Below are 24,292 nucleotides of genomic sequence, written 5' to 3'. Positions count from 1 at the left end.
CAGCTAGCTTTAGTCAGTTAAATATATCATCATATTGTAATTATACCAAGTAAAATTTTGGTTCTACTTCTACAAAGACAAGTGTTATTGGTTAAACTAATTTACTTTAAGAATTCACTTAAAGCTTTTAATAAGAAAGCTCGTTCCACTCTTTCGATAAATTCTTTCGCAGTAGCTTGAATTGAACCCAACACTATTAAATTGAATTATTGCATTTATAACAAATACAATACCATATTGTAATTTGCTCTTAGGAACTATATGCCTTAAGTTCAAATGCCATGAAAAGGGCAAGCTTTTTTTATTTTTGGAAAGTAGAGGGGTTTTTTTAATAATAATTATAATATTAATATTAATATTAATTAGAAGAAGAAGAAGACAAATGAATTATTTTTTCAATATTGAGCTATAGCCTATAGGTGACACAAAACTATAGAGAGAACTTAAAATAGCTTGTAAATTAAACTTTGTCCCCTCATTAGTGTCACACATATGGATGGAACATAAAGCTAGTCGGTCAAATGAGTTATAAAATTCCAAAATAGTAGTTGCATTTATTATTATGTACCAACCCAACATTTAATATCCAATATTAATTATCACATCACTATAGTAAGTTTTGGGTTTTAAATCAATATCAATAATATAATAACTATTCCATTAACTCTCTTAAACATTGGTCCAAAATCCTTATACTATGGCTCCATATAGAGTATCCTATCCACACCCTTCTAAACTTGGAATGATTCCTACAAAGATTCCATTTTTTTTTAAAAAAAAAAGAAAAAAATATCTGAAAATAGTGTATATATAGGGTGGACAAATGGGAAAAAACATGGGCATGACTAAGCCTAAGTCTTAACTTTTTTTCTTTCTTTCTCTCAATTAATCTCAAATATCACAATTTGCTTATACTAGCCACCTCTCTGATAGCCTATCAAAAAACCCTAGATATATTTTTGGGTCAAACTCAATCTCATTCACACAGGTTTGGATAGTCATCATAATGAAAGCAGCTTGCTCTTTGGATTATTATTATTACAACTTTATTATAAAAGTTTGGAACTTTATCATATATTTCTTTTTTTCCTTTTTAAATAAACTCGGTAGTTTTCAGTCAACACAAGAAACCAATTTGTCACATTATTTTATTCTATTAACATTATTATTATTCCTTATACTTTTTTACCATTAACCATACCATTGAAAATGGTATATAAGGAATAAAAATGTGAACTTTTTTTTCCTCATAAGAGAAAGATTGTATTTTCTTAGAGGAGTGTTTATAAAGACTAATTAAGATTTTTATTTCTTGAATTTTGACATATATTAAATTATATTTTTAAAATTTTTAAGATCGTTAAAATTTTTTTCTAAATTATTGAGATTATTAAATTAAATCACTTTTATGGATAAATGTTAAAACTTCAGAGAACATGATCTGGTAGACATGTGAAAGCTCGAGTGGTATGATTTGAAAGATATTAAAATATAAAGAACATGATTTAATATATAAACAATTACTGAATTATTAAAATTGAATGAAAATCTAATAATTTTGAGAAATTTTTAACAAATAAAAAAGTGTCAAAATTTAAGAGAAAAAATTCTGATTTAGTGTTGGTAAATAATAGTCAGTTATTTTCATCATCATCCACTCACTCCGAATTTAACTGCTGTTTTAAAGACACCACAATTGCCCACTTTAGTGGCCAAGACTCATAGAGCCAAGTCTCACAGTCAGTCACCAACTATGCTACAAAATCTCTCTCTCTGGTAAAAAGAAAAGAAAAAAAAGTCTCATTCCAAATATTATTCTACTCTTTTATATACTTTTGTTCTAAATTTGAGTACCCTTTTCAATTTTTCTGTGGCTTTTCGTGTTTGGTAATCTTATTGTTGTTGTTTACATTAATGGTTGTTCAACTAAAGAGTTTTTTTTCTAAAAAAAAGAAATGGAATTTTTATATATATTTTTCTCCTGAGAATTTAATCTCGTGTCAAACGTTCTTTGTAGTTTTTCAAGAGCAGGGTGATGAGATTTTATTGTTTTTTTCCTTTTATAAAAGAAGGGTCTTTGTGTTGAGTCTATCTAATCTTTTCTTTTCTTTTTTTCTATATTTGCAAGGCAAAGGCAACCCATCATAGAGTTGGAAAGTTAAGTCTATAAATAAAAAATTAATCTTTTTCCTAAGCAACAAAAGAAGAACGGTGTGGTTTCTGCAAATGGGTCTTTGTTAAATCCCTTTCAATCCAGAGCAACAATGGCTTTTTTGAATCACTAAAACCAATCACTATGGATCTGGAAACTGGGGGTTTTCATAACCAAGCTAAGGTTAGAGAAAGTAACTTTTTTCATTTCTTTTCTTGAGTTTTTCAACACATTCTGTAATCTGTTTTAGTTTGGTAATCTTTTCTTGTTTTTGGGATTACAGAAAGGATCATGGAAGACTATTCTTACTCTGGCTTTTCAGAGTCTTGGAGTTGTTTATGGAGATTTAAGCACTTCCCCTTTATATGTATATAAGAGTACATTTGCTGAAGATATTTCTCATTCAGAAACCAATGAAGAGATTTATGGTGTGTTGTCTTTTGTGTTCTGGACTCTCACTCTTGTTCCTCTTCTCAAATACGTGTTTATTGTTCTTCATGCCAACGATAATGGTGAAGGAGGGACATTTGCTCTTTACTCCTTACTGTGTAGACACGCCCGAGTTAGCTCACTGCCCAATTGCCAGGTGGCAGATGAGGAGCTCTCTGAGTACAAGAAAGACAATAACACACAAAAAAACTCAAGTATTGGGTCAAGGTTGAAGTCCATGTTGGAGAGGCACAGGGTTCTGCAGAGGCTTCTGCTTATTCTGGCTTTGATTGGGACTTGTATGGTGATTGGTGATGGTGTCCTTACACCAGCTATTTCAGGTAAAAATCTTTTTGGTCTCTGGGATTTTCCTTGTTTGATGCAAATTTGGAACTGACTTACTTAATTTGAATTTTGGGCAGTTTTTTCTGCTGTTTCTGGTCTTGAGCTTTCTATGTCCAAGGAGCATCACAAATGTAAGATCTTTAATTTCTGTCTAATATCATCATTATCAAAATATTCATAGTTTAATGGATTTGTTGCTTTGATTTAACTACAGTAGAAAATCTCATCTCTTTCCTTATTAATAATAGTCTTTCCTTTTTTCATTTTGTGTATTTTTCCCAATTATAATCCTTAAATTTTTCCCAGACCAAAGTACTAAAACTTGTCATTTAAGCTTGCTATACTGACTGGATAGAGGGCCAAACTTCTTCTTCTTTCTCAGGAGAGAGGAGGAAATAAGGTGGGGAAAGAAAAAGTTGAACTTTGTTTGACACCACGTGTGGTTTTGTTTTCATAAGCAGTTAGATTCAATAACACTCTTTTATCTTTACCTTTCTCCACAGTGCATTTAGTTGCTATAGTGTTCTAAAACAGAGTTTCATCATGCTTTTTTTTGCAGATGTTGAGGTCCCAATTGCATGTATCATTCTAATTGGCTTGTTTTCGCTTCAACATTACGGTACTCACAGGGTTGGCTTCCTTTTTGCTCCTATAGTTATGACTTGGCTACTATGCATCAGTACCATTGGTGTCTATAATATTTTCAAATGGAATCGTCATGTGTACCGAGCTCTTTCTCCGTATTATATGTATGAGTTCTTGAGGAAAACTCAATCCGAAGGTTGGAAGTCCTTGGGTGGAATATTGTTGTGTATAACAGGTAAAATTTTCTACTGTTGCATAAAGAAAATTGATTGGTCTTGTTATCTAAGACAAGCAAGAAAAGGGGGGCCTTGGAATATATTCTTATAAGCAATTTGACTTTGACAGGTTCAGAAGCCATGTTTGCTGATCTTGGACACTTTTCACAATTGTCAATTAAGGTATAATTCAAATAGTGATGAACAGAACTTGCAATTCTTATTGGGGTCACTGTACTCGTTTAACTACTTGCCATGCCCTTTTTGTAGTGTTTGACTATTTGATCTCTTAGATTAAGAATATCTTTCCTTGCAATAGAATATACTCACCGGTTGGCTCTTTGCCTCCATCCATGGTGACAAAGTCACCCCGATTTCTAGCCAGTCTTTAATTGTGGCAGATTCACCAGCTTCACATGTCTTGATTTTTGATAGAAATTATCATTTCACCATCGATATATGATCTAGTAGCCTGAGCTTTGACCGATACATATACTTGACTATTATCAGAATTCCTTTTCGAAGAAGTTTGGTTTCGATTGAAAGTTGCATACATTCATTAAAAAACACAAGTCTATATGATTACTGCAAGTGCTAGACTTTTCAAACTTCCCAATGAAAGAAAAAACTTTGACTTTCCTTGTCAAAGTTTCACTTGTTGTTGGGTGTGAACTATCTAAGAACATTTTAGGGAAGTTGGCACTTTATTTTCGAGAAAACATTTTCTAATTGGTTTCCATGTTCTCTGCAGATTGCTTTCACTTCCATTGTTTATCCGGCTTTAGTTCTTGCATACATGGGTCAAGCTGCATATCTGTCTCAGCACCATTTTAGCGAAAATGGTTCCCAAATCGGGTTTTATGTGTCTGTACCAGGTAAGAAGTTTACCTTGTTCTTTTTAAAATATTGAGTTTTTATATAATACTATACTAAAAGCACTGAATTTTATATTCCAGAAAATATAAGATGGCCAGTTCTCATAATAGCTGTACTTGCTGCCATAGTAGGAAGCCAGGCCATTATAACTGGAACATTTTCAATCATTAAACAATGTTCTGCTTTGGGTTGCTTCCCAAGGGTTAAAATAGTCCACACCTCATCCAAATTCCATGGTCAGATCTATATACCAGAGATCAATTGGATATTAATGATACTATGTTTGGCTGTTACAATTGGTTTTAGAGACACTAAGCGGTTGGGAAATGCATCAGGTATGATGATTTGGATTAGTTGAATAATTATTCTTTATGTTTGGTTCTTTACTCACTGATCTGCATGAAACAGGCTTGGCTGTAATTACGGTTATGCTGGTCACGACGTGCTTAATGTCTCTAGTGATTGTTTTATGCTGGAACCGAAGTGTCTTCTTTGCAATTGCCTTTGTAGTCTTCTTCGGTGCAATTGAAGCTCTGTACTTCTCTGCTTCTCTTATCAAGTTTCTTGAAGGAGCTTGGGTACCTGTTGCCCTTTCTTTCATATTCTTAATCATCATGTATACTTGGCACTATGGCACTATAAAAAAATATGAGTTTGAAATACATAACAAAGTTTCACTCAATTGGTTACTTAGCCTTGGTCCCAGCCTAGGCATTGTCAGAGTTCGCGGGATTGGAATCATACAAACTGAGCTTGTTTCGGGAATTCCAGCAATCTTTTCCCACTTTGTAACCAATGTTCCAGCCTTCCACCAAGTCCTGGTTTTCCTCTGCATAAAATCTGTACCTGTCCCACATGTCAAACCCGAGGAGCGGTTTCTCGTGGGGCAAATCGGCCCAAAAGAATACAGGCTATACAGGTGCATTGTTAGATACGGGTATCGTGACATTCACAAGGATGATGTGGAATTCGAAAATGATCTCATCTGTAGTATAGCTGAGTTCATTCGCGAGAACAGTACTACTAACAGCCTTTCAAACGAATTTATCGAAAAAGAAGATGAGAAAATGACAGTTGTTGGAACAAGGTCAACTGCCAAGGCGGGTGGGATTCAAATAAGGGAAGACAACGAAGAACAAGAATGTACAGTTGGAACATCAAATCATAGGGAGATAACATCACCATCACCACCAGCTATTCCAAGAAAAAAGAAGGTGAGGTTTGTTTTGCCGGAGAGTCCCAAGATTGACACGAGTATGAGGGCAGAACTCGCAGAGTTGATGGAAGCTAAGGAAACCGGAATAGCTTACATATTAGGGAACACTTACATGAGAGCAAATCCCGGATCAGGTATAACGAAGAGGATTGCAATCGATTATGGATACGAGTTCTTGAGAAGAAACAGCAGAGGAGCCACTTATGATCTAAACGTGCCCCGAGCTTCCACTCTCGAGGTGGGGATGATCTACCATGTTTAGTTTTGGCCTAAAAATAAAGGAAAAAGAAGAAGAAGAAAAAAGATAGAAACTTATAGCACAAACTGTACATGTTGTAATATTGTGCAAAATAGTGAAAACCCACCAAAGTGTGTTGATTTCAAGGTGGTTGAAAGAGATTGTGCACAGGAATTGTGGGAGTCATTTTGGTGGTTGGTGCAGGGCTCTCTTTCTTTTTTGTGTTTAATGGAAGAGGGAATATTTTCTTAACCAGCAGCCACAGACAGCCATGTAAAAATTTAGTAATATTCTATTAATTTCCTTAGAAAAGCTGAGTCAAACTAATATGTTTATTTGTTTATTTTATTCATTCATTGTGGTTATTGAGATTTGAGAGTGTTCTTTCCAATTTTTTGGAGCATATCAAATTCAATTCAACTGTGTCACCAATGGACACATTAGTGAAATTATGAGTTTGAACTCAAGACAAGACAAGATGGCCACTTTAGAACGTGTTAGAAAACAAAGAAGCTGTGTTAATTTGTTAGTTTAAGTAATGATATGTGTATCAAAATGTACACCAAAGTATTGGTTAAAAAATTTGTCATATTATTACTCTAATAAAATTAAAATATATTAATGGCGCTTAGCATTACTATGAAGTATTATATTGTTATTGATGTAATTAAGTATTATATTTTATAAATTTTAGTGTAATAACTATTATAGAATATTGCTAATGTTTAGAGAATGGACAACTTGTTTTATATTTTGGATTTTTTAGTTCTTGTAGTTTATTAAGTTGTTTTAATATTGGTTTATTAATTGAATGATGTATTCATTGCTTATAAAAAATGCTAAGTTGACATTTTCTTTTGTTTAAAAACATAAGTAAATTTTCTTTTTAATAAATTATACAATTTTATTGATAAGAATTAGCTAAAATAATAACCTGAAATTCAATTGGGATATCTCTTTTATTGGAGACATGACCAAGATTATATTTATAAAAACGAGTCGTTTAATTCCCAGATTGTTTAACAAAAAAATTCAAAAAATCAGATGAAAAAGATTACAACATCACAGTTAACTTTAAGAATACCTATATTCAGTTTCATTTACCACTTAGAAGATACAACAATAGAAATTATTGTAGCAGGTTTCTTCAATCTCGTAACTTGAGCACTTAACTATTGTGCAAGGTACGTAACTGCACAGTCTGCACTACTAACAACTCCTTTAGTCATAGAGAACTTGTTATTGGCGAGCCATCGAAGAACAAAGAAGAACCAACAACAAAATAAAATCAAAGTCACATAGACAAGACACACAAAATAATATCATAGAGATAAATATTAAACCATAAAAACTATGTCACAAAAATAAGACTAATCACGGTAGTAAAAATTGAATCGCAATAGCAAAATACAACCTCGACCAAGTTGCACATATGCCCAAAAAAGACAAATAAGTCTTATCAGAGAAAAAAGACAACTTCCTATAACTATAAATTTAGGAAGGAGAATCCCTCATTTTTTTTTAATTTAGTTGATGTTAAAACATAAATAAATTGATCATAACTGTTATATAAGTTATGATTAGAAATTACATGACTATCTAAAAATAGTTATTAATATAATCATTGTATATTGATATATGTGTAAGGTTAACATAAAAGGAAAAATAAAAAAAGTTCTTCAACATAGAAAATACAATCTATGGAGTAGTAAGAACATTCATAACCACTCTTACCTTCATAGAATTCATATGTATTATTGAAAACACAAATATTGTATAATAATTTATTCTTATTTCTTCTTAGGTTAGGCTTTAATCTTTATCATGAATAAAACGATACTCAGCAAACTCAGCAAGCTTAAGTGTATCAGGTACATGAGGAGAGACAAGAGGGTGTTGCTCGAACCTCTCAGCCCAATGGGCTAACAATGGTGCAGTTATTGGGTCAAATAACTGCAGCCCATGTCGAAGTTGTGAAACCTTAATCCAGCCCAATAAGCTTCCAAATACAATGTCAATAAACCCAATTTCATTTCCACCAAAGAAAGCCTTTCCTTTTTCTTTGCTACGTTCATTGAAAGTTCTTTCTAGTAGCATTATCCCTCTCTTGAATTGCTCAATTGTGGCTTCTTTTCCATCCTTACCTGGTTTTATTGCAAGACCTCCAATGATTGAACTCATCTGCATGAACTCATTTTTAATTAGAAATTATTTCATAAATATTTAAAAATGGTAAAAACTTTACGTTTAGTTATTTTTTTAAAAAATATATTATTTTCATATTGCTGCAATATTATACTATGTTTTCATAGCAAGAAAACAATTTCCGGAAAAAAGATGAAAGACAACAATTCATAAAAATATTTGGTTAGTTGTGAAAAAATTAATTAACAAATCATATATACATGACATCAATTCAATACTATTATTTTTTACAATTTATTTGTTACAAAATATTTGACAAGTAATTTGAAAATTACCACTTTTATTAATCAATTAATCAAATTTACCATTAATTTTATATTTAATTGAAATATACCTATTTTTATATGTATTGTACCCAAAATACCCTGACGTAAGAGAGTCACATGGAGAGTATCTTGAAGTGACAGGGACAAAATTAGTACAATGTTTAAAAAAAAAGGTAAAAATAACAGACTTTAAAAAAGATGGTAAAAATAAAATAGGACAATATAAAATATTATAAAGTATAATTTTCTCAATATTTGATGGCAATCGATTAACACAGATGACTAATAAATATTTGTAGAAGTTGTAAAAGTAAATAATAACTAGTACAATATAACAAATATGTTTGCTTTTTCAATCACACAAAAAAAAAATTATCTAATTACCAAATCCACGCGGTTAAATAGATATAGCAAATATTACTTGTCTCTTAATTAATTTTTTTTTATAATATATAAAAAATAAAAATTATTAATTCAAATAATAATAATATTTGAAAATTTTGTATAACATTATTAAAAATTTCTTTTATATATCAAAATATATATACACGTACAAGTTAATACAAAACATAATACTATATTAGAAATAGAAAAACTTACAATAATACTGGAATTTGGGTTAACTTTTACAAAAATACTGTCACACGGAAATTTTTACAAAAATACTGTGTTTTTATAAAACACCAGTAAAACACAAAGCAGAACAACTCAAAACAACAGTAGAACACCAGTAAAACACCAGTAGAACACCAGTGAAAACTTAACACAGTATACTGCAGTATGAAACTTATAAAAAAACACAGTAAAAAAGTAAAAAATACCGCCTGGCAGTATTTTTGTAAAAAAATGGCAAAAGTTAGTATAACATGTAAATTTCCCTTAGAAATATGATATAACATAATTTAATCTAATACTATATAATAAAATACATACGGTGTAATAAACAATTATATCTACCTTCTGATCAATATAAGTGGCCCAAAACCGATCAACGGAGCGATCAAATGGATGAGGAGAGAGAATGGAGGGTCCAGATGAGGCCCAAACTTCATCAATGTATTGAAGAATAGCTAAGGATTCAGGAATGGGTTTATCTTCATGGATTAGAACTGGGACTTTCTTGTGGACTGGGTTGGACTTAAGAAGCAAGTCACTCTTTGGTCCATACTTCTCTTCAATCCAATGAACTCATACTGGACACGTTTCATGCCAAGCCCAATCTGAGTCCTCAAAACAAATGGACTTGTCCATGTACCTATGAGCTTCACGCAACTTTCTCCCATTTCGTATGATTTCTAACTCTTTTATTAGGTGAGAAGAGAACCAATATGAGAATTATATCTTTATTTATATAGGGAGTGGAGTGGAATAGTCTCTTACTTACCAATAAATTTTTTTTAATAATTTTTAAATTAAATTATGTGGGAGTCTATACATAATTACACTAATAACAATAGAATACTAGTAAACATCCCGCGCTTCGTGGCAAATATATAAAATATTTTAAATTATATATAAAAAATAGATTATGTAGTTTAATTAATAATAATTACTTAGTAAAATTATATTGAAATTTTAACTTTACTATTAAAAAAATTTTAACATAAATACTTAAAATATTAAATTTGTTGCTAATAAATACCGAAATTCGAAAAATAGTAGCATAAATCTTCATTTATGGTTTAATTTTCATTCTGATGTGTGTGTTAAATTCTGGGTTCGAATTTTACTGTGTGTATTTTTAATGTTTGAATTTTAGTGTTTTATTGAGGTTTTCATATTTGAGTTTGTATTTATGAGATCTGTTTTTTTATTTATTTATTTTTATAAATTTTGAGAACTTGAAATTTGATGTTCTTTCTATTGATTATTGGGATTGAGAGTGATTTTTCATATGGGAATTAAAGTTTGCATTTTTCTTTCATGGATTGAAAAATATTAGAAAGTTTATGGAATGAGAATTTTGAAGGATTAATTACAGCAGGAGACGTTAATTATATTTTATTTATAGATATATGATGACTTATTTAATTTAAGGATATACCCAATATTAATTCTCTTAAATTGCTAAGCGGTATACATTCAAATTAGGATAAGTTTTATTTCATATCATTTTATTTCTCTTAAACTTTTTCTTTTTCTAAATTGTTTTCTCTCTCCTGTAAGCATTCCATATCATTTTATTGGCCACTTTCATTTCACCAAAACAGTAGCTACGTGAGAGGAATTAGTAGGCTTAAAAAAATATATATACATAATATATTCATAATTTTCTTTAATATTAAAAAATAACTCTTTTTTTTTTTGTCTTTTTTAAAAAAAGTTTAAACAGTTTTTTTGGTTACACCGATAATTATTTGAGCTCAAAAATTATATCACCACGATCTACTTTTCAAGGAGATCGTTTTAACACATGGGAAGCATATATTTTATTACTGTTGTCGGAAAAAATAATTAAAATCAGAAGTAACCTTTTAGTTTCTTTACTAGAAAATCGAATTTTTAAATATCAACTAATTTCTAAAATAATTTATAAGAAACCAAATTTTTAAACATGATATCTTCTCTGTTAGATAGGATGTGTTGGTGTTACTTATTTAAAGTAAATTTATTTAGATTCTAGCAAACTCTTAAATATAAACTATTATAATATTTATTGTAGTAACCCATAAAATTAGATAGTATACTTATTTTATCCAAATATAATATTTAGTTATTAATAATTTATAAAAGAAAGGGAAATGTTACTTTTATCTTGTTCATCTTTTTTTATATCGGAAAAAATATGTGTTTCTAACAACTTAAAATATGATTTAAAATTGCTAAAAAAAAGGTAACCTCAAAGTATTTTAAATAATATAGCCTAATTTTTTTAAAAAAAAAAAATCGTAGTTTTAAAGTTATTTGATCAAAATAAGCAACTAAATGTGTATGAGAAAAATTATTTTGAAATATATTTTTTTTAATGAAAAGTAACTAATTGATATATTATTTATATCAAAAGCAACTAAAAGATTACTTTATTTTTTTTACTTGCAAAACACTGAAATTTCTGGAAGCGAGAATTTTTAAGTTTTTTTCATTTTCGGTAATAATTTTAAATTTTGGCATTTATGCTGATGTGGCACATCGGTTTTTGTGCAAATAAATTTGTTAAAGGTATTTTTGCAAATAAAATCAATGTTAAGTATATTATTGAAAAAAACCCAATTTTGAATATATGAAAATAGAATTGAAAAATAGCATTTGAATCGAGAATCAAAGTTTATAGTTAATCTCCTTACAAAAAAATTTGTTTGTTAATCTGTAAAGATAATATGGCTGGAAGAAGATGGAAAAATTGATTTTTATTTAATATATATATAATATATATTTTTTTTAAATAATATGAATTTATTTTAATTAATTTTTATTTTTTAAAATTATTTTTTCTAAAAGAATTATTAGTTTGGCCAATACTATATTTACATGTGGCACTTTATTAATCAACTAAGAGAACGATAAATTGAGTGTTAAGTTTAGAAATTTGAGGATATGAGCTACAATAATGACATCAACTTTATAAGATTGTAATATAAAAATAATGCATTATGAAAAAATTTAATTCATAATCTCGCACATGTTTTTTCTTCTACATAATATCACACTTGCTTTTTTTTTTTGTTCAATTCATAATGTTTAATTCATTATAAATTTTTTCTATTAAAAAAATACTTTTTCTATATTCATCAAAGTAAAAAAAAAATTCACACGTATATATAGTTATAAATACATATATATATTATTGAATAATTATTTAATTTTATATTATTAATTTAGTTTATATTTATTATTATATGTTTTTGAAAAAATAATTAATTTAAGATAGATATTTTTATAGAAAATTTATTAAAATAATAATAAAATATTAATTTGTAAATTTATGCTCTAATAAAATATTTAAAATTAAGAGAATTAAGGAGAAAAAAAAATAACTTTAGAGAGATTTTAGACCGTCACGTCACCGCCTCATACTTCTCATTTATAATTTGTAAAATATTAATTTGTAACTTTATGCCCTAAGATTCCAATTTGTGATTGTTTCATTAAAGATATAATCTCTCTAATTTGTTAATTTTTTTTTATTTTTAATAATAAAGTACATAAGTGAAAAATCTAAATTTATGTATATGAGAACAAATACATATACAAAAGGTGATTTGTCATCATAACAATGCATAAATTTTCTAAAATTGTAAAAGTGATTATCTAAATAATTTATTAGAGTTCAAAAAAAAGTTTATTAGAGATTTACATAAATGACTTTAGATCAAGAGCAAGAGCCTTTCTATAGCTTTCTGCTCCTATCACAATACACACTCATTAAAAACTATAATAAATAAAAATAAAAAAGAGCATATCACAAAAGTCAAAATTATCTCTCTTAATTCATTAAGAGCCTCTCTATAGCCTTCTACTCCTATCACAATGCACACTCATTAAAAACCATAATAAACAAAAATAAAAAAGAGCATATCACAAAAGTCAAAATTATCTCTTGTAATTCATTAAGGTAATATAAAACTAATAGTAATTGAGTCTATAAATAAAAAATTATCTACTAGTAAAGTCTTAACGATCTGTATCTAAGTCAATAAAATCAAACTAATATAGGTATATGTATGGTTCAAAGAATAAAGAAACACTAAAGAGAACAATATAATAATAAAAGGGAAATTTACACCACATACTGTTTTTTCCTATTTTGTTTCAATTTTACTGTTGTAAGGGAAATATTACATTTTTACTGTTTTTTTCTGTACTATATATGTGTACTGTTTTTTATTTTTATTTTTTTACTTTTTTACTTTTCACAATTGTCCATCCACATATTATATATATAAACTAAACAAAATTAAAAAAATGTGTGGGAGTGGTAGATTTTTTTATTTATTTTTTATTTTCTTTTAATTAAAATTATATTATATTTTCCCTCAAAAAAAAATATATTATATTTTAAATGATATAAAAGTTTGATGTGACTTGTGTTGTCACTTTAGTGACATATTTCCTTTTTTTTTTTTTTTAATTTTCTTTTAATTAAAATTGAAGATAAAAATATGATACCCTAAATTAATACCCATTTCTTTCATTTAATCTCACTTCCCTATTATTCTCTCTTACTATTCATCATCTTCTTCTTTTTTTTTTTCACTCTCTACTTCCTCAAGTTCTCCCTATTTTTTTCCATTAACATATAAATTTTTTATTTTTTTTCTTGTTCAGATCTTCTTTTCATTTTTCTTTTATTTTTTTTGAAGTTCTTAGTCACGTTTTTGGAAAATATAAGAGTTAGTGTGATTTTTTTTTTGTTCTAATTTTCCATAACTTTCTTGCAAATATAGTGCATCTAGTATTGAGGATGTGCATAAGATAGTTAATTTTTTAATCATTTTTTTTATTTGTTTTAGTGTTGTTTTACTGTTGTTTTTCATAATTTATTTATTTGACGCCGATTTCACTGCTCTTGCTCCATCTCGCTGGAATTAATAGTTATTTTCTGGGTATTTTCGTGTTGTTGTGGTGGTTTTGTCCGTGGGTGTGGAAGATGAAGGTTATAAATACATTTCTTCTTCGTTCTCTTTGGTTATTTTTGTAGTTTTTTTTATTCTGGTTCTCCTATAAATACATTTAACGAGCTCACTGACAAAATAGTTTTGAGGTGTGTGGTTCTTTTATATTTTTCTAAGTGATTATATTTGTTTCATTTGTTTTTGTGTTGTTTCAGTGTTGTTTTAGTAGTTTTTTTTATTATGATTTTTTAGGAATGAACTTGCAAATATAGTTGATTTTGCATCTGGTGTTGAGGCTCTGCAGTAAATTGTTTGTTTTTTTAAATCATTTTTTTCTTTTGTTTTGTTTGATTGTTTTAGTGTTGTTTTACAGTTATTTTTTCATGATTATTTATTTGATGTCAATTTCACTGTTTTTGCTCAATATTGTCGGAATTAATGGTTGTTTCTGGTTGTCCTGGTGTTGTTGTAGTGATTATGTCTGTGGTTGTGAAAGATAGAGGTCTCATACCTTTTTTTTGGTATTTACAGTATAAAAGAAAAAAAAAGGAAGGACAGTATAAATGTAACATCTGCCGTGTGGCAGTAAAATTGAAAAGTATTAACCCAAATTCAGTATTTTTGTAAAATACCCTAATAAAATTACCATCTTATATAAACTATATTGTATATTGTAATCCAAATGAGAGAATAAAAATGAAAAAAATGAATGTATATATATATAAATATTAGGAAAAGTGATGTGATTTATGCATCATTTAGAATTAATGTATATATATAGATAATTATTATTTATATTTTTTTTAGAATTTGGTAGAAGATTTTTTTTTAAAAAAAAAAAAAGAAAATAAATTTTTGTATGGTAGTAGAAGAATTTTTTAAAAAATAATAAAATAATTAAAAAATAACTTTGTATATATGATAAGATATAGATTTTTTAAAATTTTAAAAAATTGTATATTATTTTTTAAAATTTTAATATTAAAAAAGCCAAAACGTGGCCAAAAACAATCTAATAAATAAATTTTTTGTTGAGTTATCATTTTTTTTTAAATAAATGAATTAAGGAAAAAATATATTAATTGTATGTTATTTTTTAAATTTTAATTTTTTTATTTTTAAAAAAAAAGAAGCTAAAACGTGGCCAAAAAAATCTAATAACTAAATTTTTTGTTATCATTTTTTTTAAAAAAAATAAATAAATTAAGGAAAAAATATATTTTATATTAATTAATATATATACATAATTAATAAATTAATTAAGGAGAAAAGAAAGATGACCTTAAACTATTTTTAGACCGGCACGTCACCGCCTCATACTTCTTCTATATATATATTGTTATTAGGTATAAGTGATATCTAGTACTTTTAGGCATGTCGCCTTGTGATTGGCTAACGATACTCTCTAAAAGTTATTATATTAAGAGCAAATTACATTACATATTTCTTTTAAATTGATGCATTTGATTTTTACCTCCTATTTCAAAATTTATTATGTTAACATTTTTTTTAATTATTCTACCAGTTTTACCCTATCACTTCTCGATAGTCTCCATTTTTCTTTAATTAAAATTTTGCCCAAACTTTCTCACAAACCTACACATTCATCTCCAAAGAACATAAATCTATTATGTTTGAAATTATGTCTTAATTATGTGAGAATGTGAGGATAATTTAAGTACAATCAGGGGCAGACGGGCGGACGTACTATATAGCATAAAGAGGCCATGGCCCCCCTAGATATTCTATATGCCTGTGGTTAAGTTTCTATATTTTATTTGATTTTTTTTTCTTCTTTTGTTAGTTATGTAATTCAATTTGTTTTGATAATTGAGTATTGGAGATCTTGTTTGACAAAGTCAAACTAAAATTATATATATATATATATATATATATATAAATGGTATGTTCTAGAATTAATTTTATAAAATTCTATTTTATTTTCTTTTTTTTAAGATATTTATTTTTTTCTCTAATAATACTAATTTACTTGGTAAGATAAGCTATTTTAGATTTTCCTAAGTATAAAATGATAATTCTTTCTCTTACTCTTTCATTTTTTATAGCTACCACAAAGTGATTTTTCTCAACTACAATTATAGTGAAGATTACATTCTCCGAAAAGATAGAATGAATTTTTACGTGATTGTTTGTAAATATATATTAAAAGAGAAATCGCCAAAAAATTTAGTATAAATTCCTTTATCGATGAATTTTGTGATATACAAGAAAAAAATTATGTATTTTAATTTAATTATGAATTTAATAAAGAATATTTACAATGAAACTCCCATAATATTTGCAGTACACATATGATCCAAAAAAAATAGCGACAAAATTATCTTATCTTACGATATTAATTATTTATATTTTTAATTAAAAATATACAAATTTGAATAGAAAAATAAAATCAATTTTTCTTAAGTTAAATAAATAAAAGCTTTTTTTAGTGAAAAATCGTAAAGTAAAATATTTTTTACTACTTTTGTATATTAGGATCATATGTAATAAATGTAAATACTAAGAAAATTTTACTGCGAATATCTCATTTAATAAAGTATTTCTAATATATTTATCACTTAAATTTATAATATAGTTTGGCCCCCCTTAATTTTTTATCTTGGCTCCGCCTCTGTGTACAATACTTATAAAAAAGATGTATATTTGAATTAAATTTTATTTGAAGGTAAATTTGGTTAATGTATAAAAAAAAAGATATTTTTCAACTTCTTCCTTATATTAAAGGGTTAATTTCACAAATGCACAAAAACAACAAAAATACGGTTTCACGGAATTTTAAACATTTTTACGATTTTTTTGATTTTATTTACATAAAATACGGTCTTTTTATGTTGAAATTTTATTCATTTGCTGTTAATTTTTTGTTATATGTATGTTATTTTTTTTTTGTTTTTTTGTTGTTATTTTGGTGTTATTTTCATATTACTTTTATGTTGTTTTCTTGTTGATTTTATGTTGTTTTCGTGTTATTTTTTGAAAAACCGTAAAAATGTAAAAAAACATTCTTTGAACGTAAAAATGTAAATATTTTACAAAAAATTGTGCCTTATGTAATTATTCCTATATTAAATTATATGGACCCAATATTTTTTTATTGTTTTAGTTAATTATGACTTTTTGACCTTTTTATGCTATGTGCCTATCGATAAAAACTTTTTCTTAAAAATTGAAAATACTAATGGGAGAACCTATTATTTTAGTTTTTAAAAGTTAAATATAGATAGAAGTTATAAGTAGCTTGCGAGGGCCTAAAAACTAAAATAGTGATTAAAGAATCTATTGTTTTAGTTTAACAATGTCTTTGTTTACTTTAATTTTTCATCTGTGTTGGAGTTAGTTAGTTTTAGTTAGAAAGTTAGTTTTGAATGTCAATTAGTTTTAGTTAGAAAGTTAGTTAGTGCTAGCTAGTTTTCAGTTAATTGCTTATGATAAATTTTTCATATCTAACTAACTACTCTATAATTACTTTGTATAGTGCTAAATTCATCGAGTAATAAAAATATAATTCATAAAGGGTTTGTTTGGAACGCCGTATTAGGTCGTATTGTATTGTATTATATTGAATTGTATTTTATATAATATTTTTATATAAAACTATATGTGGTATTAACTTTTATGGACACCTAAATATATAATATTTTAGTATAACTTAAAGTTTAACATAATATTATATAAAAATATAATGTATAATCTAATTCAATATAATACAATACAATACAATACGACCTAATACGACATTCTAAACGAGTCCAAAATTCATACTTTTACATAATATTAGTGAATTTTTTCTTTCAACTCAATTCTTATTTTTTTTTCTCAGTAATATTTCTTTGTTTCTCCACTGTTATGATGGCTCTAGTGATTTTTTCTTACAAACTTTCTATTAAGCTAGAGAATTAAAATTCTTTCCAATGGCAACCTCGAGTGCTTGCAACCGCCTTTAGTGATCATGACCTTTCAAAATTCATCTTTTCTACTTTTAATTTTTGGGTAATAAATTAGTTATGTTTATCCTCGTAACAGCCCAAGGATCCTCCATATATATTACGATTAATAGAAAAATTTACCTCTTGAAGAACTATCAAGGTTCATTGCTATCTTTTTACGTAAGTTGAATTCCATAAATGTAATGAATTTACACTGTAATCTTTCAGATCTACCACCACTCATAAGGATCAATATATGATAAAGTTCAAAAGATAATTGAGTTCTTGGTTTAGCCTCAACAATGAGCATGTTGCTGCTGAAAAATTGGCCAACACCGACTTGTTTAAGGTAATCGGGGCGGGGCGGGGCGGGGCAAAAGCTTGTCGGGGCGGGGCGGGTCAGAAGCGGGGCGGGGCAGACCCGCCCCATTTGCCATTCCTAGAGACAGCACAATATATAGTAGTTTACTCTTCATGTCGCGATGGTAATGAAGCTACGTTTTTATTTCTCACGAGAATTACAAGAAAATTGATTAAGAAAAGAGCTCAAATTTCTAGAGAGAGATGCTCTGACCTATGGTGACTTAGAAGAATGTGAAAATGAGCTTATGGAGCTTTCCTTTTACAGGCAATGAGATCTATTAAAATATTAATAAATAATACGAAAAAATACGAAAAAATATTTCAAGATTAATCTTGACCATTGATCAAGATCTAATGGTTAAAACGACTCCGGATGATAATCGTCAGTTTTTAGAGCTCGAAATGTTTATGTTGGATCATTTTTCAAGCTTTTTATAAATAAAAATCGCACTTGACTTGGGAATGAATTTTCGACTTTAAATCTTTAGAATTGAGATATGAATGTGAGACATGCATAGAAACATCTTGAAAAGATATTTTAAACACAACTTGAATTGTGTTAATCGAATTAATATTAAGTGAGTTATGGTCGTTAACTGAAGGTTGTTCAACGATCAGTACCCAGGTTGACATCCTAATGTTAACCTATACGTTGTATGAGTGAAAACACGTGTCAAACTTGTATTTTTTGATGCCTAAGCAATATTCTGACATCACTTAACTAATTTCTCAGTTCTGGTGAAGTTGTTTACTAGTTCTCAAAGATGTTGCTTTTCCGCGAAATAAGGTACGAAACTTCCAAAGTTGCGACTAGTTTGCTAATATTCCACTTTGCCAAAAAGGTAAATTATAAAAGTAAGAATTTCAATTGTCACAAGTTGTAGATCTCGTTTACTGTGAAAAAATAGTTAAATGCTCAAAACGGAACTAGAATCGAATAAACATAACCTAACGCACCAGGTCATATGTCAACTTAGGCGTTGTGTGTTCATTAATGAGCTTCCCAAAACTTGTTCTGGTACTTCTATGTCATTTCAGATTACAAGCAAGGTCTCTTACTCTCTTTTGGACCAAGATAAGAGGAATGTCCGCATGCGAACCAAGTTAAATGTTCGTCTAGGTGCAGGGCCCAACACCAGTGTCAACCTTGGCGTTGGGTCCATGTTTTGGCCATCAAATCATTTATTTTGCTTCTTGAGAACACTTGTATATTCATTATTGATGAAAATGGAGAAAACTCTTGGGAGACTTTCTAGGAAAAATGCTTAGAAATGTCAATCAGGGAGTTGCGACCCTAGCACCTTATCAACCTGAGCCTTGGGTCTTCATCAATGTATTGAAGAATAGGTAAAGATTCAGGAATGGGTTTATGTGCATGGATAAGAATTGGGCTTTCTTGTGGACTGGGTTGGACTTGAGAAGCAAATCACTTTTTGGTCTGTACTTCTATTTAATGAACTCACACTTAACACGTTTCAAGCCCAATCTGAGTCCTCAAAACAAATGGACTTGTCCATGTACCTATAAGCTTCACGCAACTTTCCCCTATTTCATATCTTATTCTCCAATGGCTATAAAATATGATGTATTTTCATTTTTTTTTTAGAGTATTTTACTAAAACTTAATTCTAATAGTGATATAAAATGTGTGTTAAATTTAGTTTAAATTGTGTCAAATTTGACACAAAAGATAGCATAGCCAAATTTTAGCTCACAATAAATATTATATTTTTTAATTACCTTTTTGTCACTCATTAATACTATTCACTAATGAAAAAATAATTGTGTGTAACAAAATATTAAAATTTTATTTTTGACACTTTAAATTATTCAAAAATTCTTTAAAAATCTACAGATAATTTTATATAGCTGCAACGAACGTGATCTTAAAAAAAAAAATTAAAAACTCTTCTAACCGAAATAGATAAAAAATTTATCGAAACAACTTTTTAAGAGGGCGTACTATGAACTTATCTAAAATAATATTTTGCATTTGTTTAGGGTGATAAAAAAATTGGTGACCATAACTTTAACATTCTTAAATATACAATATTAGTAAATTTGTAAAAATAATTATTTTTTAAATATTAATTTCTTAAACCAATTGTGAAAAATAATGTACCCTACCCTTTATAGTTTTTTTTTTTTTTTCGAGAAAATCAAAACTTTATTCAACTCAAATCTTCCAAAACTATGGAAGAATAGCAAGCAGGTAAAGATACTCCACTAAGAACACGATTAGCCTAAAAAAAAAAAGCTCTCGCAAAAGCATGCGCAAGCCTATTAACAGATCGTTTAACCAAACAACATTCAACAGAAAATAAAGAGGTTAACAAGCCTCTACAATCTTTTAACACTAAACCATAAGGAGAAGCTAAAGTCTTAGCATTCTTAAGATCATTGATAAGTGTAAGGCAATCGGACTCCACTATTACATGATGCCACCCTTTCCTCTTGATACAACTTCGAGCTTCCTTGAGACCCATTGCTTTCACCATTAAAGGACTCCAAGAACCAAAACAACATATTTGAACTGCCTCCGAAACAGAGGCGATGCTATCCCTAGCAACCATTCCAAAACCAAAACGAACATCGTCTGAGAAAATAGCGCCATCAACATTAACTTTGATCTATGGTAAATTCGATTTAGTCCAATGCTCAACACATCGCTCATGACCCAAGTTATTAGGAGAGTTAGAAAACTTTTTTTGAGCATCACTCTAAAAAAACAAAGTTAAGAGAAGTTGTTGACACCACATCCTCAATCGAAGAATGCTTTGAGATATAAAGTAAGTTACTATAATATATCTATTCTATATAAAGTGTGTCTATATAACCGAATTCTTGGTTTATGAGAAATTCGTGGGTGACTTTTTATTTATATTAAAAATAAAATAATTTATTATTAAAAATAAAATGGTTTATGAGAATAAAGTGTGTCTATATAACCGAATTCTTGGTTTATGAGAAATTCGTGGGTGACTTTTTATTTATATTAAAAATAAAATAATTTATTATTAAAAATAAAATGGTTTATGAGAAATTCATGGATCACTTCCTATTTATATATAATAAAATAAATCCCATTAAATCTAAAAAAAAAAACATCATTAAATAAAAAAAAATGACTCAACATCAAATCTTCAATTACACACCATGTAAATTACTCAACATCAAATCTTCAACTACACAATACATGTAATTACTCAAACATCACATCTTTCAATTATAAAAAAAAAAAATGACTTTTTAAGAGGGAAAATATGGTTGTCTAATAGAGCTAAAACAATATGTTTCCAGTGTGAAATGACTCAACATCAAATCTTCAATTACACAGCATGTAAATTACTCAACATCAAATCTTCAACTACACAATACATGTAATTACTCAAACATCACATCTTTCAATTATAAAAAAAAACGACTTTTTAGGAGGGAAAATATGGTTGTCTAATAGAGCTAAAACAATATGTTTCCAGTGTGATGAAAAATTAAAGCAACAATTTTTTTAATATCAAAGAGTTTGTAAAATCCGAAAGAGTTTGGGCACAAAGAAATGATGTTTCTTTTTCTTACTCTTTTTAGAATCAATATATGAATAATAATTTGAATTAATCTTATAATCTTAACTTTTTAATTCAATCAATAATTATTTGTCACGTAATTATTAAGTCTTTTCCCTTTAATTTTCCTTTTGTTGATGATGCTAATTTATTCATATTTTGATTTCTACAATTTTTGTGTTCAGACTATTAAGGTAGTGTTCTCCTAAGGGATCGATCTAACGAGTTTCGCTCCTTCGCTAATGGCCTCTAAAAGTTCAAATTCCAATATTGTATAAATCTTCAATTTGTTCTATTTCTTATATTAACTGAAATTTTGCTACTTTTTTTTTTTAATTTACAACTTGATTGTTTATATCTTATTAGGGACATTCATGGAAATTTGGGTTTCTTTGAAATATACGATTAATGAGCATTACTTTTTGATCATAGTGTGTTTTCCATGGCTGAAAACCTCAATAATCTCTATCATTTGATATCAAATAAAATCAAATTATCATGAAATATACATTATGGTTATTTAATGAGTAATTAGTGTGTTGAAATTGTCAAGCAGATATTTAGAATTGTTTATAATTGAATTGCTTCTTTGACAAAATTAATATTAAGTATATTTATATGTTTATAGGTTTATCTATTTTCTCTTAGATCAATCATGCTCATATAGCAAAAAAATCATACTCATATAGACATGTTATTTTCATTTTGTAATTTAGATTTTCTTAGTCATTATTTAGTTCACTTAAACTTTTTCCGATTATGATAACTGAAGTTTTGTTTCTTTTAGGTACTCCATTACAAAGATCTGTATTACATGTATTATTTATTTTTGACTATGAGGAGGTGGATTTCTTTATTGGGAAACATATAGCGTGACAAATTATTGTTCATATATTGAATAATTATTTTTGATTAATGAGATTCATATATATAACTTTGTATATTGAATTCTTTATTCAAATAATTATTTTTGATTTTTACGTGATTATTTATTGTTTATATATCTAGAATCCTATTTGATTAAAGTTAAGATTATAAGATTAATTAATTTGTGATTTCTTCCTATACACATAATAATAATAATCTCACCGAATAACTAATAACATTTTTTCTTTAATTTTTAATTGTATAACTTTCAAATAACATAGAAAAAAATTAGTATAAAATTTAGTTACGTGCCTCGCACGTAACTTTTTGCTAGTAAAGTAAAAATACACTTATGAGAATTGATTGGTTCCAAATACCGCTAATACTTTGATTATCCCAGATTCAGACCAATTAAATTAATTTAACAACTACTTTAACCATCAACTTTGTAGCCCAAAATTTGGTAATAGGAATCCTTTACAATTCAATGTAAAAAATTAAAAAACTAATTAAACTTTACACATGATTTATAATATTGTTAAAAAAATCTCAATAGAATATTATGTTTTAGGATTGATCCTTCTCTAATTTTCTTACAGCTCTCTAATCTTATAATATTTTATTGGTTGCCGAAAACCTCGGTCAACAATGATGATAAGGTTCAAAAGATAATTGAGTTCTTGGTTTAGCCTCAACAATGAGCATGTTGCCGCTGAAAAATTAGCTAATGCCGACTCGTTAGATAGGCAAAAAAAATAATAGATGAAAGAAATTGAATAACAGAGACACCACAATTTATAGTAGTTCACTCCCCATGTCGCGATGGTAATGGAGCTACGTTTTTATTTCTCATGAGAATTACAAGAAAATTGATTAAGGAAAGAGCTCAAATTTTTAGAGAGAGATGCTCTCACCTATGGTGACTTAGCAGAATGTAAAAAAATGAGCTTGTGGAGCTCTCCTTTTATAGGCAAAGAGATCTATTAAAATATTAATAAATAATACAAAAAATATGAAAAAATATTTCAAGGCTAATCTTGACCATTGGTCAAGATCTAATGGTTAAAATGACTTTGGGTTATAATTGTAAATTTTTGGAGCTCGAAACAATTCTGTTGGATCACTTTTCAAGCTTTTTGTAGATAAAAATCGCCCTTGACTTGGGGATGAATTTTCGACTTTAAATCTTTAGAATTGAGATATGAAAGTGAGACATGCATAGAAAGATCTTGAAAAGATATTTTAAACACAACTTAAATTGTGTCAATCGAATTAATATTGAGTGGGTTATGGTTGTTAATTGAAGGTTGTTCAACAATCAACACCCAGGTTGACATCCTAATGTTAACCTAGACATTGTATGAGTGAAAAAACGTGTCAGACTTGTATTTTTTGATGTCTAAGTAATATTTTGACATCACTTAGTCAATTTCTTAGTTCTGGTAAAGTTGTTTACTAGTTCTCAAAGATGTT

The 24,292-nt window shown here is 28.0% G+C and overlaps 2 protein-coding genes across 4 annotated transcripts; one reads left to right on the top strand and one right to left on the bottom strand.

Annotated features, from left to right (window-relative positions):
- The first annotated feature begins 1,703 nt into the window (after window positions 1-1,703).
- On the top strand, window positions 1,704-6,505 carry LOC115713987 (potassium transporter 6). Of its 3 annotated transcripts, none has more exons than XM_030642487.2 (9): window positions 1,704-1,776; window positions 2,129-2,335; window positions 2,436-2,922; window positions 3,004-3,057; window positions 3,486-3,746; window positions 3,857-3,909; window positions 4,478-4,601; window positions 4,683-4,937; window positions 5,011-6,505. In XM_030642487.2, exons 2-9 carry the CDS (start codon window positions 2,297-2,299, stop codon window positions 6,078-6,080), a joined length of 2,343 nt encoding a protein of 780 aa, XP_030498347.2. In that variant the 5' UTR covers window positions 1,704-1,776; window positions 2,129-2,296; the 3' UTR covers window positions 6,081-6,505. The 3 variants fall into 3 exon arrangements, with proteins under 3 accessions (XP_030498347.2, XP_030498348.2, XP_030498349.2); XM_030642488.2 differs by lacking the exon at window positions 1,704-1,776 and adding an exon at window positions 1,782-1,887; XM_030642489.2 differs by lacking the exon at window positions 1,704-1,776 and adding an exon at window positions 1,959-2,032.
- A 1,157-nt stretch (window positions 6,506-7,662) lies between these two features.
- LOC115714913 (glutathione S-transferase U17) lies at window positions 7,663-9,839 on the bottom strand. Its single transcript, XM_030643671.2, is given in 3 exon segments — window positions 7,663-8,237; window positions 9,485-9,703; window positions 9,706-9,839. Coding segments are annotated over 3 exon segments (693 nt in total). The 5' UTR covers window positions 9,811-9,839; the 3' UTR covers window positions 7,663-7,868.
- Between the last annotated feature and the right edge of the window lie 14,453 nt (window positions 9,840-24,292).

This window comes from Cannabis sativa, chromosome 4 (genome assembly GCF_029168945.1).
Source record: "Cannabis sativa cultivar Pink pepper isolate KNU-18-1 chromosome 4, ASM2916894v1, whole genome shotgun sequence".
In the NCBI taxonomy this organism is placed as follows: domain Eukaryota; kingdom Viridiplantae; phylum Streptophyta; class Magnoliopsida; order Rosales; family Cannabaceae; genus Cannabis; species Cannabis sativa.
Note: the sequence above shows the minus strand (reverse complement) of the source record. Positions and strands in the feature narration are given on the sequence as shown.